We start from the raw sequence: 15,084 nt of genomic DNA, 5'->3' as shown, positions 1-15,084 counted from the left end.
ATGTATGTCCTGTCATAGTAGGCTACAGCTGGGAGATAATCTTGTTGCATGCAGGCCCGCCCCTCCACGCAGATCACGCAGACTGCGTGGGGTCTCATCTCGCGGAGGGAGCCTCATCCGTAGCGCAAATGCGGCGCACCTTTATGCGCTTAAGCGAAGCGTGCCACAGTTTCGCCGCTGCGACGCTATTAGTAGAAGTAGTTTATTTGCATTATTGACATTAAAAACTGCTCTGGAGATGTTGTCATTCCTCCACAAAAGTGAGTTACAGGAACTATACCCAAATCTCTGGATTGCCCTCCGCATTGCAGTAACTCTTCCTGTTACAGTTGTAACATCTCAATGTCGCTTGGGGCCCCAAGTTGGCCAGGGACGGCCCTGGATGTGGTCATAGCATTGCAAATGTTGTGCCAAAGGCAAGCATTGTAAAATGATCCACATGTTATCCAACAGTTTGGAAAAAGAGAACTCACTATTGAGAAATGTTTGTCATAGGCTACATTAACAGGGCTTAGCGTGCAATATGTCAATAGGCTATCAAAACACATGTAGCATCACTAGTCTGTTAAGCAACCGTTATGCTACATTTATCTCCTGAAACAATACAGCTATAGGGACAAGTAAAGGTATATTTTAATGACTTTTTGGGGGGCCTACCCCGAATAAAAACAGAAACGTGTGATTGAGCGGAATTTGCTCAGAGCCTGACAGCAGCAGTCTCCTCCCCCTGAAGTGGATGTGAAGACGAGCACCCTCCGGTTTGCGTGACATACAGGAAGAAGTTAAATAAGTCTCAAAACACAGCGTTATCTTCAAAAAACGCCAACAGTTTTTTCTGCAGTTTCGCTCTTTTGACACTCGGTCGTCTTGCAGGATTGTAAATATTGAAGAATGATAGTGAATCTGAAGGCTGCTGCTGAACCAAAGCCCCTGTAACGTGCGGACTACTTCACCCGAAGAGAAGAAGCGCTAGGCGTTTCTAAATGGAGAAACCGGGACCTAACTAAATCGTTTGTTCAGTGAAACAAAATGTCAGAGCACAGGTCCAGTTTTCTTCACATTGGAGACATTGTGTCTCTTTACGCGGAGGGCTCGGTGAATGGCTTCATCAGTACTTTGGGGTATGTTCCTCCGCATCTCAATTTCTAGTCACTGGGGACTATGTATGGATTAATCCTCACACCTTTAATACTTTCACTTTGCATCTGTCACCACCTAAACTTCTCTCTGTGTACATACCGGTACATACGTTCCCTGCAAACTAACAAGTCAAAAGTTAAAGTGCGACTTGTGGCGGAGGCCTGTCAGGGAAAACTGCTGCTTCTCAGGAAACTTCACGTTTAGGCAAATGTAACAGGAATGCAAAGCAGCGTGTTGTCCAGGTACACTTGTGGTAATGGTTACACTCACATTTTAATTGGTTGTGGACCCCAAAGTAGGGGACCTAATGGGGTACCATGGGGGAACACTTTTTGTATTCATTTGAAGTTAGGAGAAAGAGGTTTGTTGCTCACTCCTCCTCACCTGCAGCTTTAAGTCATGTAGATCCTCAAATAACATACTTTATTTGAGACCTTTGCAGAAGCATTGTGTCTGTATGTGGGTTTAATGACGCTAAGAAAACACGAATGTTACACACCTCTTGAGGTGTCTTTGTGATCTTATTGTAGTGGAGCAGTCCAATTTTAAAAGGGATTGATTAAGAAGAGAGTGATTTGGAGTTTGCTCCATAATCATCCTTCATTGAAAGCATTGGTGACCAACCTGGGGTCACAAGATAAGTAATGGGGCAAGAAAGAAGAATATTTTAGACTCTATTTTTACTAATCTTTCATTTTGTGACATTCTCTGCAGTCAAATAATTGCTCACTGCTCATAGACATATTTTGATGACGGTTTCCAAGCACACCCCTTCACTTCAAACAATAAGAACTTAACGTGGCTTTGATAGTGATAGAGTTATTTTTCTTCTTTCAGTTGCCTGTATGTCATACTGTTAGTTGTCAGGTTGTGTGTAGGTGTGATGGAAGCTGCTTTCATTGTGTGTCGCAACACTTCAGTGCAAAAAAAGAAACATTCCACCAGCAGGCTGTGGTTATTCTTACTGAGCTGTGTCACCTAAGTTAAGGTGAAATACCTCACTGGTTCCCGGTGCACTCTGAACTCTTTGCCTGCAGAACCACCCTGAGGAATAAATGCGCCCCACCCACCTCCTTACTCTGTTCGCCACTCTTTTTTAAAACTTCCTTTTTAAATTTCTCTTAAAAACCTAAACTTCAGAACAGAGGTAATTATTTGAAGTTAAAACCTCTCTTTAATGCCATGCGCTTTGGAGGATCAAAACAAGCAGAGGTCTCAGGGAAGATGGCAGCTGAAACATGTGAGCAACTTTACAAACAACCTGTTTGTAAGCAACAATGTCCCCTGCCTCATTATCTGAGTGCACACAGCTATCCTACTTTAATTTGCTGAATGCGCTCTTAACAGTTAAGGCTTTTGCCTACCCAAATGCAAGCAGCACAGGGGCTATAAACTTCAAAAAGCGAACATGCACAGCGGTGATTGTTCACAGCTCATGTTGTTGTGAGGCAAAGCCGCCAAACTCTTATCAGCCTTTCAATAACTCATGTAGTGTGACAGGAGCACGGAGTATTTTATTAAGGGCTCACCAAGGCCCAGAGAGCGAGCGTCAGAGCGTGCAGGAACCACGGCCCCTGTGAGCACAATGTAACCTCGGCCTTACATGCCCTTATTTGCTTTGGATAACATTAAATCTGCTAGTTCCTCACACACCTAACAATGCAAACATTTGAAAGCTAAATTACCTTTTGACTTTCCTTTTGCGGTCATTTGGCAGAACCACAAGTGGACTTAAGTTAATTAGATCCATAATATGTTTTGTTTTATAGTAATCAATCTATTGACTTGAATATATAGATAAGAAATACATCATAAGACACAGATACAATACTTTTGCACACATTATCTAAGTGTAAACATTATTTCCCCATTAATTTAGATTAATTAATAAACTGTGAAATAATGGCAGGATACATTTAACGAGGAAGTGTGTGACTCAATTAGATCACTGGGCCACTATCAGCACGTTGAAACATGCAATAACTGGCATTGGTTGTGAAATCTCACACTTTTCTCACAGATTAGTAATTTCTCAGTTACCTATAGTTTTTCACTGGAAAACAATTGACAGAACAAACATCAGACCTGCTGCTCTGCAATATGCTTTATTTTCCGGGCCTTGTTGTCTCGACACAAGCAATATGCTAAAATTAGCTTCTCTGTGTCCAGCCTGCTATCATTGGTTCATGTTTAACTCGGTTATGGAGCAAACTCGAGTGCCACTGTCAAAGTCTCTCTGTTTGAACTAAAGCACAGCTCTCTGCATACTGAAGGTTACTTATTTATGAGCTCGAGGGACTTATCCAGAGTATTTCCTTCCTGTTTAGCTATTTAGCACTTGATTCTGCTTCCTGTTGGGCTCTATTGTGTCTCATTAAGATGTAACTCTGATATCGAGTCGGTGGAAATAGTACACGCCTGTGGATTGACACTGATCAAGTGCCGTGGCATAAAGGGCATAAACGGCTCAGCTCACTTCAGCGGGGCTGCCAACATTGTATGAATTGGAGGAATTGTGCATTGCATTATGTTTCAACCCAGTGGACGGGATGAATGGATGTGTTTGTGCACCTCGGCCTTTGGTGCAAAGGGGAGAAGTGGAATGGGATGATATGGGGTTTTGACAGAAATGTATAGTTTGTGTCATAGAATACACCACAGCAAGTTGAAGTTAATACTTTTCTGCAGTTTTAAAGTCACAGATGGCTTTCTACCAAAGCTTAAAAACTCCTCACCCTCACATAACTGCTTGTCCAAGCATGAATTAAACCGTACTCTAAAAAAAAAAGGTGTACTTTAACACCAGATTATCTCACTTTCACAGGTTGAGCCTTGTCTTGACATTTAAAAAAAAAAAAAAAAGATTTCCTGAAGGGTTACCCTCAGACCAAATGAAGCCTTAAATAAAACCTTTACTGAAAACAACACTCAGACTTAATCAATCATTTTGAAACATTTCTTTAGGTGTACAAAGTAAATGCACACCTCAGAAAATTCCCCCTGTGATCAATGCAATGTTTTAGGTATTCTCTTAGTGATCTCACTCGGTTTTCCATTGCTATTGTTTTGCCTGCTCTCACTGCTCCACTAAATAATGTGCTGCTTTTGTTGCACCTTCACCCCGAGTCTTCTCAGTGTGGACTATTAACATAGGTGCCTGAAATGGATTCTGTTTTACATGATTATTTTCACAAAGCCATTTTTAAACCAGGGTTTTATATTCCAGATAAAGACCTGGGAAACTGTCCAATACAAACCTGTCCTGTCCCACTGATGTATGATGTAATGAAACATATGAATGCATGTTTCTTTTATTTTACATGGATGAGGTAAATTGGCCTATACGAAAACCAAACACTTGGCACCTTCCCTTTCTTATGCAGCATACATTCCGGCCTGTCAGCTTTTCCAGTTTCTCTTGCTATCTGTAATCAGATTAAAACAGAATTCAGTCCAACGTGTGAATACCATCTACATGCAGTGCATTACTGAACCTGTCAATGAAACACCACTAGTCTGTACAATTGTCAGTCATAAGTAAAAAAACAAATAAGGCTAGGATGTGGGAAGCGTGGCAGTTAACTTGATGACATCACTCCCATGTCCTCTAATCAACCCTGCACAGAAACCACATGCATCCTCTGCAGCCCACTGCAGCGTAGACAAGCTGCATATAGCTTAGACTTTGTCTTAAATTTACAAAACATCTTGACTTTAAATGCTTATTTTACACACTGGCATGTTGATATCTAGTTTTGTTATCTATAATCAGTTAGGGTGGGGGGGGAAATTGATTATGGTAAGAATCAAGAATATTATCTTCTAAAATCAAATCTAATCATATCTTAAAGTAATTTTTTTTTACAAAAGAACCATATTGCTTTTGTTTGATAATAATGCTACAAACTAAGTCAAATTGAGCCCAGCATTATTGTGTGGGTATTTGTTGGAAAAAGTCAGCTAGCCTAAGCCTACCAATGTTATGCATGGTACAGGATGCACTTTATTTTTTGTATAACTTGAACCTGTTACTATTAAAGTCAACAATAATTTTGAAATACTACCACTTTTTCAGTACAAATTTGTGCAATTTTAGCAATAATTAACGTGTGTATTGACATTATGACAATCCGTTAAAGACTTAAAACAGTAAAAAGCTTGAATCTGCTTTCATGCCATAAGTTTTCCTTACTGCCTTTGTTCTCCCACACTGGACTGCAGTAGATCATGACATTAGCACCCCCATATACTGAATCAATAACCTATTTTGAATCCCGAATAGGTTTGAAACGTACTTGTAAGATACAGCAAGATTCACACACCTAATAATTAAATGTATTCGCTATCAGTCTGTTCCACTCTGCACTATGACAAACCCCAAGAGATACCAATCACTCAGTTTATGTCCTTACAACCTGTACACTGAGCAGACCCCTGCTGGGCTGCTAATCGGAGATCAGAGTCCTGTTAAATGAGAGGAGCTCGGTCCAGACACTGGGAGAGCTCTGGGAGAAGGATGTGAAGGCGAGCAGAGCCATTCCTCTTTCTTCTGCTGCCAGCTGAGCTTTTCATCCTGCAGGTGGCTGATCAACTGTAGAGCAAGCGTGGTTTCGACCTGCTTATTCAAATGTTCTGCTTTAATAGAAGTCCGGGACTCTGCTTTGTGTATTTGCATTTGACTGTGATACCACTATCAGACTACAGTGTATAGTACACACCTTTGTTTTCAAGGCGGGTGATTTACTGGCTAACGGAACCATTGCATACATGTTTGGATATGAATACATTATGCTGATTGAATGTTAAACTTCCTCTTCTCTGCAGGCTTGTTGATGACAGGTGTGTGGTCCAGCCTGATGCTGGAGACCTGGCCAACCCGCCCAAAAAGTTCAGAGGTGTGTACAAAAATACTAGTCACACTGGTTTTGAGGTTACATCCACAAACACACACACTCTTCAAGGCTGACCTGAAAGTTTGCCCTCAATGTACCACAATGTTGTTACACACAACATTGTGGTTTTAGAGAAGCTTGTATTTTTAAAAGCATGTCTAAATAACTCTGGTGGGTAAATAACCATTAACCTAAAACATGCTGCTTCACCACATTAAGACCCTTGAGTGCTGCTTAACCTGACCCACAGAGTGTGTGTGCCTGAATGCTTCGCCTCCCCTGCAGATTGCCTCTTCAAGGTGTGTCCCATGAACAGATACTCGGCCCAAAAGCAGTTTTGGAAGGCCAAACAAGGGAAACAAGGGAACAACAACACACAGGGAGACCTGTTTAAGAAGTTACAGGTAGATATTCATCAGTTTTGAAAAACATTTACATCTGATCTCCGTTTTCATTTGCAGACTAACACTTAAGTAAATCTCTGTGTCTGTCTGTGTACCCAGCATGCAGCAGAACTGGAGCAGAAGCAGAATGAGTCGGAGAACAAGAAGCTCCTTGGAGAAGTTGTGAAATACAGTAATGTCATCCAGGTACAGCTCCTCAGCAAAGATCTGCGCCGTCACACTGTCTTTAGTCCAGAGCCTTGTTTTGGTTTTCTTGTTTACTAAGGTTGTGTTACTGTCACCAAATCCCTGATACCTCAGTCAGTAAGTCCACAATGGCTGTATTTGCTGTGACTCATTGCTAAACTCTTGTTTTACGAGTTTATTTGAGAAAAGCAGCAACTTTAGTGCTAATGCAAAAATGCTTTCAAGGCAGTCTCCATTGTTCCTTCAACAAACAGGCTTTTTTCAATAGAGCATGTGTTAGTATTCCCTATATCTTAGCACCTGTTTGTTCAATGGAATAGGGCCATGTCATGTGTGATAAAACCCACACTTGAGGCCATGTCAAATAAAATATTGAAAAAGCTGTTTTAAATCAAACAAAACGTTACATTGAAGGTATAACATGCCTCTGTTTTTCCCAGAAAAGGAAATCTTCTCTTACACTTGTACATTTCACTTTGTACTTCCACTCTACTGCAATTCAGAGGGAAATAGTTTACTTTTGAATTGACTACAAGTATTTAATAGCTTTAATAGCTGTTACTACATATTGAAATATTTCCATTTAAAACACATGACAACTTTATAAAATATTGTGCTTTCTCATGGATTCAAACATACGGTATATTCAGTTAGAGCTGAAACAAGTAGTTGATAAATTGATTAATCTATTAGTTGATTGATAGTTGTACAAGTCAGTGTCAAACATTTCATAGTCCCAGCTTCTCAAATGTTAGTATATGCTGCTTTCCTCTAAATTGTTGAGATAATTCATATACTTATTTTTTAATATTTATTGAGGTTAGACAAAATACATTGTAGAGGTGTCACTTTACAGGGCTGTGGGTTAATGTAGTGGGAATAAAAAACAAACAAACAAATTAATACAAATTATACATTGAGAGTATAATCAAGTGAAAACTATCCATAAGGAAACAATATTTAGTTGGAGTCCCTATATAAATATGTCTTATTGCATGAGTAAGAATAATATAACAAATAAAAGTTGTATAAAGTGTTCATTTTAGTACTTTTGATACTTCTGAGATTACACGTTTCCTATTTTTACTTAGTGCAGGTTTGAACTCTTTATGCAGTTTTTCTACATTGTCGTATGAGTAATTCACTTAACGAGTTGAGTACTTCCTCCACCCCTATGTTGCAGTATGTAATCCCTTTGACTCTTCTGTCCCAGCTGCTGCACATTAAGAGCAATAAGTACCTGACGGTGAACAAGCGTCTCCCTGCTCTGCTGGAGAAGAACGCCATGCGGGTTTCTCTGGACACGGCCGGGAACGAGGGCTCCTGGTTCTACATCCAGCCCTTCTGGAAGCTCCGCAGCGAAGGAGATAATGTAGGCCCCCCCCCCCCCCCCCTTTTCACATTACTATAGACACAGAGTATTGTTCAACAACTTAACATTCCTCTCTGTTATAAGTAAAGCAGATGTCTGACTTTTTCATGCTGTCAGTTCGCTGTTCGTCCTGTCCCAGTAACATTTCTGATTTTGTCCTTCCTCCTTTGGCTTTAGCATCCTATGGTTAAAGGTATTGCTCCTGATTGTGCATGGTGTTTGTGCATTAGTCAGATACAGAATATCATGTAAACAGCATGGACGCACCAACCTTCCCATTGCATGTTAGACTCTTAGGATGAGCTTTAAAGCATCCAGTCGGTTGTTATTTGCTATCCACTGAACGCCACTGATCCTGCTTCGTGTTATTTAAAATGTTTTTAAATATTGCATGAGGCTGGTTAACATGAGATACTGTGTGGAGTCTTTTATAACTTGGATTTGGTAAGAGAGCATGTATTGTGTAACTGATGATACAATGACAGGCAGTGTACCTCTGTGTGCTGCATTCATGTCCTCTCAACACCGTATGATAAACTTGTTTGCTGTGAACTAGGGCTGGCAATAATTCAATATGATAGTTTATGGTCTTTTAATGGAATTGTAACGTGATGAAGTCATCCATCTAGCTATTGTGGTACACAATTATGTTGTCTAAATGAATAAATTGGACACATACTAACTCTATTGTAATAGACAATGATCTGAAATATTTTAAAGGAATGTCATTTTAAGATTTTAGTTATTAATAATTATTCATTAAACTTAACAATACTTATCAGTTCAATGTGATTACAAAAATGTCAATATACACGGTATAAATGTTAATTTAATTATATTTATTTTCAGAAAAAATTGGCTTGTTAATTTTGCCCATATTTTTTCATTAATTTAGAAGAAATACTCATCAATATATTTATTTGATTCCCATAAAACATGCTATATCTTGATGTATAGTATACTGTTATCATAGCATGACGATAAAAGATTTTTGCGATTCACTCATGTGAATCGCTCAGCCTGTTGCTGCTGCACATATCACCTTTTTGTTTTTTATTTTAAATCAGGGGATGTTTGCAGACTTTAGACAAGCCCCTTGCTTGCATGGTCACATTCTTACTTAGTCTATTTAAACACTTCTGGAAGTTTACCAGCCTGTGTCTCGTCCTGTGCTGCAATATGACCGCTGTCTCTCCTCGTGTTGAAGGTGGTGGTTGGAGACAAGGTGGTGCTGATGCCGGTGAACGCAGGGCAGCCTCTCCATGCCAGCAACATCGAGCTGCTGGACAACCTCGGCTGCAAAGAGGTGCGTCTGTTTTGTGTATTGTTTATATATGGGCTGAAACATAGTAGTCAGTTTTACCACAAAATACCAATTGCTTGTCTTGCTGCTGTAGTGAATCAACCTTTTTTTCCTTAAATGTTCACAAAATACAAAAATATGTCAAATTTAGCCAGGCCAAGTGTCAATACATCGGTGGTGGCTGGTGCATTTTTCTCGAGGGGGGGCTCTACCAAAATGTAAGTAAACTTATACACAAACTCAAAGCATACGTCATATTACAACGCAGGGCTAGCTCAAAGGCACACAGCACTTGATACAGTCTATTTTAGCCTGTTTTGGCCAACCTCCTTATTATGCTTACAGATCCCTATCCTGTAGCCCTCATTGGACAGCTGTGTTTACTTTCCTAAACATGGCTAGTCGCATAGCATCATCCATGTGGACTCTCGTTTGTTCATGCTTTTTAGTTTTTTCTGATATGTGCTTTAAAGGTGGGGTAGGTAATTTTGGAGAAAAAAGCTTGAGTGCGCTCGAATTTGAAAATACACAGTCGGAAGAAATCTGCTACTTCCTTACAGAGCCCCTCCTCCAACACACACAAACGCGCACATGACCAATGAGGGCATGAGATAAGTTTGTGCACAGGTGGAAGGCTGACAGGCAGGTAGGCCATCCAGTTATTTTAGCCGGGCCGGCTATGGATTTGTTATCAAAGCACTTAAGATATTCATTGCTATCGGGATGTTAAGAGCATTCCAAGGAATATAACAAAAAGTGTATCTCGAGCCGGTTTCTCAAACTTACCTACCCCACCTTTAAGTCACTCACATCCGTCTGGATCCATGCTGGGTCTGGTCCATAGACTGGTCTGACCCTGACGCTTAAAAAGGGAGGCAGGGAAAGCAAAATATAGCACTGGTGTTGCTACAGGTAGTTAGCCCAGCCTTCTTGCTAAACCAGATCCTTGAAAAAGAGCAGATATACTGCCTTCCTCTGTCCTTAACTCCTGCCTATGTCAGGCGGATCAGGTCCGAGCTCTTTTACTCTCAGCTTTCCTTCCACTGTCCTCCTCTCAAAGAGTGTTTCTTTAATCTGGACCCCGAGTCTGTAATAATAATAAAGTTTTCATTTAAGTGATGAAACATCATTGTCCTTCTCCATCTTCGCTATCTAGTTTTGTTTACACTCCCTCTCCATCTAACTCTCTCTCATTCAAACGTCAATCACTCACTCTGGCGGTGTAAACAGCTGCTTGGGGCGCAGTTTGGTGTGCGCCCCGAGGTGCTCCTATCACTTATATTGAAGAGGACTGCGCATGCACCACTTATAAGGAGAGTCAATGGGTAAAGATTTCTGCGCCCCAAGCAGGAAATACGTGACTTATCAGTAACTTTAGACCTCATAAAACCATATAACCACCGTATATAATATGTACCTTGTTCATTAAAAAATGTTTTTATAAAATAAAAAATCTAGAATGTGGGAAGAGGTGTGTCGGTGCCCCTAGCCACTGCAAAACATCAAAACAAATAATAAACACACTGTACCCAAATGGGTTGTAATGTTATGGGAAAAAGACAGAGCAATCAAACTATTCTTAAAGTACAAATAAAGAAAAATAAATGTAGAATTAACTAAACTTAGATACAAGTATAAGCAGGGAACTGAACAAATCAAAGCAGTTTTGCTCGTTAAACTATATACAGTGTTGTGGTCTTCATGATTCATGATTCAATAAACTCAATAAAAAAAGACAGCTTAAGTTATCTAAATAGTTGTTAATATTATTACATTTTATACAGTCGTAGTTCCTAAACTGGTTGAAACTCGTTAAACATTTGTTTTTTGCAGGGATTTCAACAGCTGTGTGTGTGATAAACATCTTCATTTCATGCTGTGTTTTCCTCATGCTCCAGGTGAATGCTGTAAACTGTAACACCAGCTGGAAGGTCACCTTGTTCATGAAGTTCAGCGACTACAGAGAAGATGTGTTAAAGGGGGTGTGTTGTTTCATCATTTTTACATCTGTTTCCTCATATTTTTTGAAGCAGACCAGCATAAACTCTGCTCAATCATTTTTCAACCTTCTCATGTTTTGCTTTTGTCCACCGTCAGGGAGACGTGGTGAGGCTTTTTCACGCCGAGCAGGAGAAGTTTCTCACCGGTGACGAGTACAAGACGCAGCAGCACGTCTTCCTAAGGACAACCCTGCGGCAGTCTGCCACCTCCGCCACCAGCTCCAAGGCTCTCTGGGAGATCGAGGTGAAACACAAACACAGGAATTAACAACATGTGCTTTGTATATATCTTTGAAATGTCAAGTCATGTTGGAGTTTGAGTAACAATCAGACATAATAATAAAAATGACCCTGCTTAAGCGGAAGTTGAGATTAACATACATTTTAATAGGAGCATTTCCTAATTATTTAGGATGCAATTTCCTCTTGGATAATACATACTGTCTGCCTTTTTTAAGCCTCTAGTTCCTTGTCATTTACTGTCTATTGTACTGTGTGTTCCTCTTTATCAGCTTGCACTAGTGTGAGTTGAAGTTCCTGTTGTCCCTTTACTGTGTGTGCCAGTATCAACTTATGTTACCATATCAGTTGTTGACGTGACGTTGCGCCAGCATGACAAACTAAAATTCCTGTTGTACATTGCACAAAGGGACTTTTAGTCTGATTTACCATAGTGACAGAATTAACTGGATCCCATAAGGTTTGTAACCTTTTCTAACTCAATTAAAACAATATAATAACAAAAATATGAAATCCTCCAACTGCTGTTGAACAAATCCTATCCTATAAGGAGCTTTTCTGTGTGCTGACCAAAACCAGAAACTTAATAAGCAGTGTTTTACACTAAATATGACAGACAATACAACACATACTGCAGTAACAAAGAAAACTTCATAGACATACAGCAAAATCTGATGTTCCTAGCTGCATAACTATCATTTGTTGTGTTCCCATGCCAGGTTGTGCACTATGACCCCTGCAGAGGTGGAGCCGGCCAGTGGAACAGCCTCTTCCGCTTCAAACACCTGGCGACTGGGAATTACCTCGCAGCTGAGGTGAATTCAAAAATGTTTTAGCCCATTAAATGACGTAGCTGCATCTTGCTTTTATTTACTCAGAGAACCATTAGAGAGCAGCCTGTCTCAGTCCTTTTTTGAACTGAGAGGCTCGACATTGCATTTAAAAAGATTTCAGGTGGTGTGGTGTGCTGTAGGTGGCAGTATTCCCATTTGATATTGCTCCTATCACCCATCTTCTGTTGGATAGTTTGGATCTAGGGTGATGGGGATGATAATGGCAGGATAATCGTCAGTGTTTTCTATATTTGAGGTCACATAATCACCCCTTAATTTCTCTGCAGGCGAACCCTGAATTCAAAGACAACACGGTGGAGCCCAAAGGAGAGGTGAGTCAGTCGAACAAGCACATTCAGCTGCAAAGTCACAAACACAGTCTCACCCTGGCTGCGACTAACAGATTGTGTACATTATTAATGGGTCGGATTGACTGAAAAAGAGAGTGATCTAGTGACCACAAGGGATTACTCCAGTGTTTTAGTGGAAAGATCAATTATCTCAGCGCTTAAGCATTGTCCGTCCAACTTCTTTGTCTCCTCATTCTTTGGTTATGCAATAGCAGCAGTTCTCTGACACTAACAAACAAACTCTGGATCTATATCTAGAAATGTCTTTCAGCTCTCAGCTACCTTGCACATTTGTATTCTGGCAGTGCGAGGAACACTCGCACAAACTCTGCCAGCCTCGCACACTTTCTCATGCGCATGCTGAATTTCAGACACACAGGGGGCTCCTTACATAACGTCTGGGTGTGGGGGTGCCCTGCGAGAGGGGATGGAGGGGAGGCAGACGTGCTGTCTGCTCCGCTCCACTCGCCTGTGCTAAGCTGGTGGGGTGAGTCACCAGCAGAGGAGGGGGTTAGGAAGAGGGAGGGGAGTGGGAGGATGGAGAAGCTGAGGTGTGGAGGCAGCTCTAGGGAGCTTCCCATTGACATGCAGAGAACAGTGGGAGAAATTAACCCTTGCCATTATGTGCTGCATCTGCAATGCACTAACTGTAGCAGCCTCCGTACCGCAGTGTCTAACACCACACACAGGAGGCTCTCTGGCTGCCGCTCGTGTAATTTGATACCTCATTAGTGTTAGAAGCTGTGACGGTTTAGTTTGGCTCACATCCGTGCGTTCTCAATTATAGATCTTATCAACAGTTGGGCTCATTTATCAGAGTTTATGTGTGGAAAGATATGTTAACTTGGAAGAAAACATGTTTATGCTTCGCCTTGAATGCACTTACTAATACTAAACATAACAAGTGTCATTTGAATTAGGCTGTTGAATTTAGCAAACAATACAATTTATGAACAAATGTAAAATGTGTGCGTGCAGATATACATTTTGACCCATTACTGCTGGGCACGAAAACCACAATAGGTGTTATCCTGCTGTGCAAACTGCCTTTAGCACTACACTATTAATCATTAGCGGACAGTAGGACATTTTAAGTTATTGTAACACTCCACTATAATATCCTGTGTAGTTTTCATTGTTGATGCCATAGTGTAAAATTATTTACCAAATATTGTTGCAGCTATACAAATTAGAAAATGTGCCTTTTTTCTGTACCTTTTTTATTAGAAATGGGGTTATTCTGATCTATCATTTTGTCCGTAAAATATCAGAACATGCGAGTTTCCAAAGTCTAAATGTGGCTATATAGTTTGTTTTACTCAACCAACACTAAAAAAAAAAAGATATTCAATCTACTATCAAATATGACCAATCAGTACATTTGATAGGCTTGAACCAGTCAATGATTAGATTTCAGACAAAAAGTTTGCCTAATTTTCCCTTCCCTTTAATTAACCATTGATTATTTGTACATACATTTTTTATTTACAAATAAGCAAAATAAGCAATTTCATACACAAAGTAAATTCAGGCTCTAAAAGGTTTTTTTTATTATAGAGACCTCATAATCATAACAATGAATCAATGAAGAACAGCTTACATTATATTCTATGATCAAAGAAATGTCATGTATGTATGTATGTATGTATGTATGTGCGTGCCTGCCCAAAGTAAGATATATTGACATGCAACAGTTACAACACACTCATGCGAACACTTTCTGCATGCAGTTTTTTCTTTATAGCCTTGAAAATGGACTGAGTATTTAGTGCTATATGTTTAAAGATTGTCAGCGGAGAATATAATCCACTGTGTCAGACATTGATGAAGGATTTAACTGTCTTTGCCATTCAAGCTTTAAACTACAGATGCTAATTTCTACTGTGTGTGTGTTTTGCAGAATGAGACAGACACTTTGTTCTCTAAGAGGAAGCACCAAGCAGCAGAGAAGATTGCTTTCACCCTGGTTTCTGTTCCCCATGGGAACGACATTGCCTCTCTGTTTGAGCTGGATGCTACCACTCTGCAGCGAGCCGACTGTCTGGTGCCCAGGTCAGTCACTCACATGGGGGGGCAACGGCAACAACAACAGGTTACATCTGATGTTGTTTTATCCACAGGGGGCATTTTTCACCACACTTCACACAACATTTTCATTTTTTGATTCCAATCCAAAATAAACCAACACTTGGTCCTGGAAATGTTCACAAATAATTGGACCTGGAATAGAAGCTAGTGGGAGTTTCTTATTTAATTTGCATGATATACGCACCATACACACGCAAAGATTATCATTTTAAAATCAAGTTATAATGAACCTGACTATGATGTTTAGCAGGCATAATGTATTCCATGTATTCCATT

General features: G+C 40.2%; 1 protein-coding gene across 1 annotated transcript in view; it reads left to right on the top strand.

Annotated features, from left to right (window-relative positions):
- The first annotated feature begins 716 nt into the window (after positions 1-716).
- itpr2 (inositol 1,4,5-trisphosphate receptor, type 2) overlaps positions 717-15,084 on the top strand; it is a 94,076-nt gene continuing 79,708 nt past the window's right edge. Inside the window, exons 1-11 of the mRNA XM_010781523.1 lie at positions 717-1,121; positions 5,965-6,035; positions 6,318-6,436; positions 6,536-6,622; positions 7,836-7,994; positions 9,202-9,300; positions 11,196-11,279; positions 11,395-11,541; positions 12,257-12,352; positions 12,658-12,702; positions 14,621-14,772. Coding sequence (XP_010779825.1) covers positions 1,030-1,121; positions 5,965-6,035; positions 6,318-6,436; positions 6,536-6,622; positions 7,836-7,994; positions 9,202-9,300; positions 11,196-11,279; positions 11,395-11,541; positions 12,257-12,352; positions 12,658-12,702; positions 14,621-14,772 — 1,151 coding nt within the window. The 5' untranslated portion in view covers positions 717-1,029. The remainder of the gene's footprint in view (positions 1,122-5,964; positions 6,036-6,317; positions 6,437-6,535; positions 6,623-7,835; positions 7,995-9,201; positions 9,301-11,195; positions 11,280-11,394; positions 11,542-12,256; positions 12,353-12,657; positions 12,703-14,620; positions 14,773-15,084) is intronic.

Source organism: Notothenia coriiceps, unplaced genomic scaffold (genome assembly GCF_000735185.1).
Source record: "Notothenia coriiceps isolate Sejong01 unplaced genomic scaffold, NC01 NC01_scaffold00023276, whole genome shotgun sequence".
Lineage (NCBI taxonomy): Eukaryota > Metazoa > Chordata > Actinopteri > Perciformes > Nototheniidae > Notothenia > Notothenia coriiceps.
The sequence above is the reverse complement of the archived record's forward strand: the minus strand, read 5'-3'. Positions and strand labels throughout refer to the sequence as shown.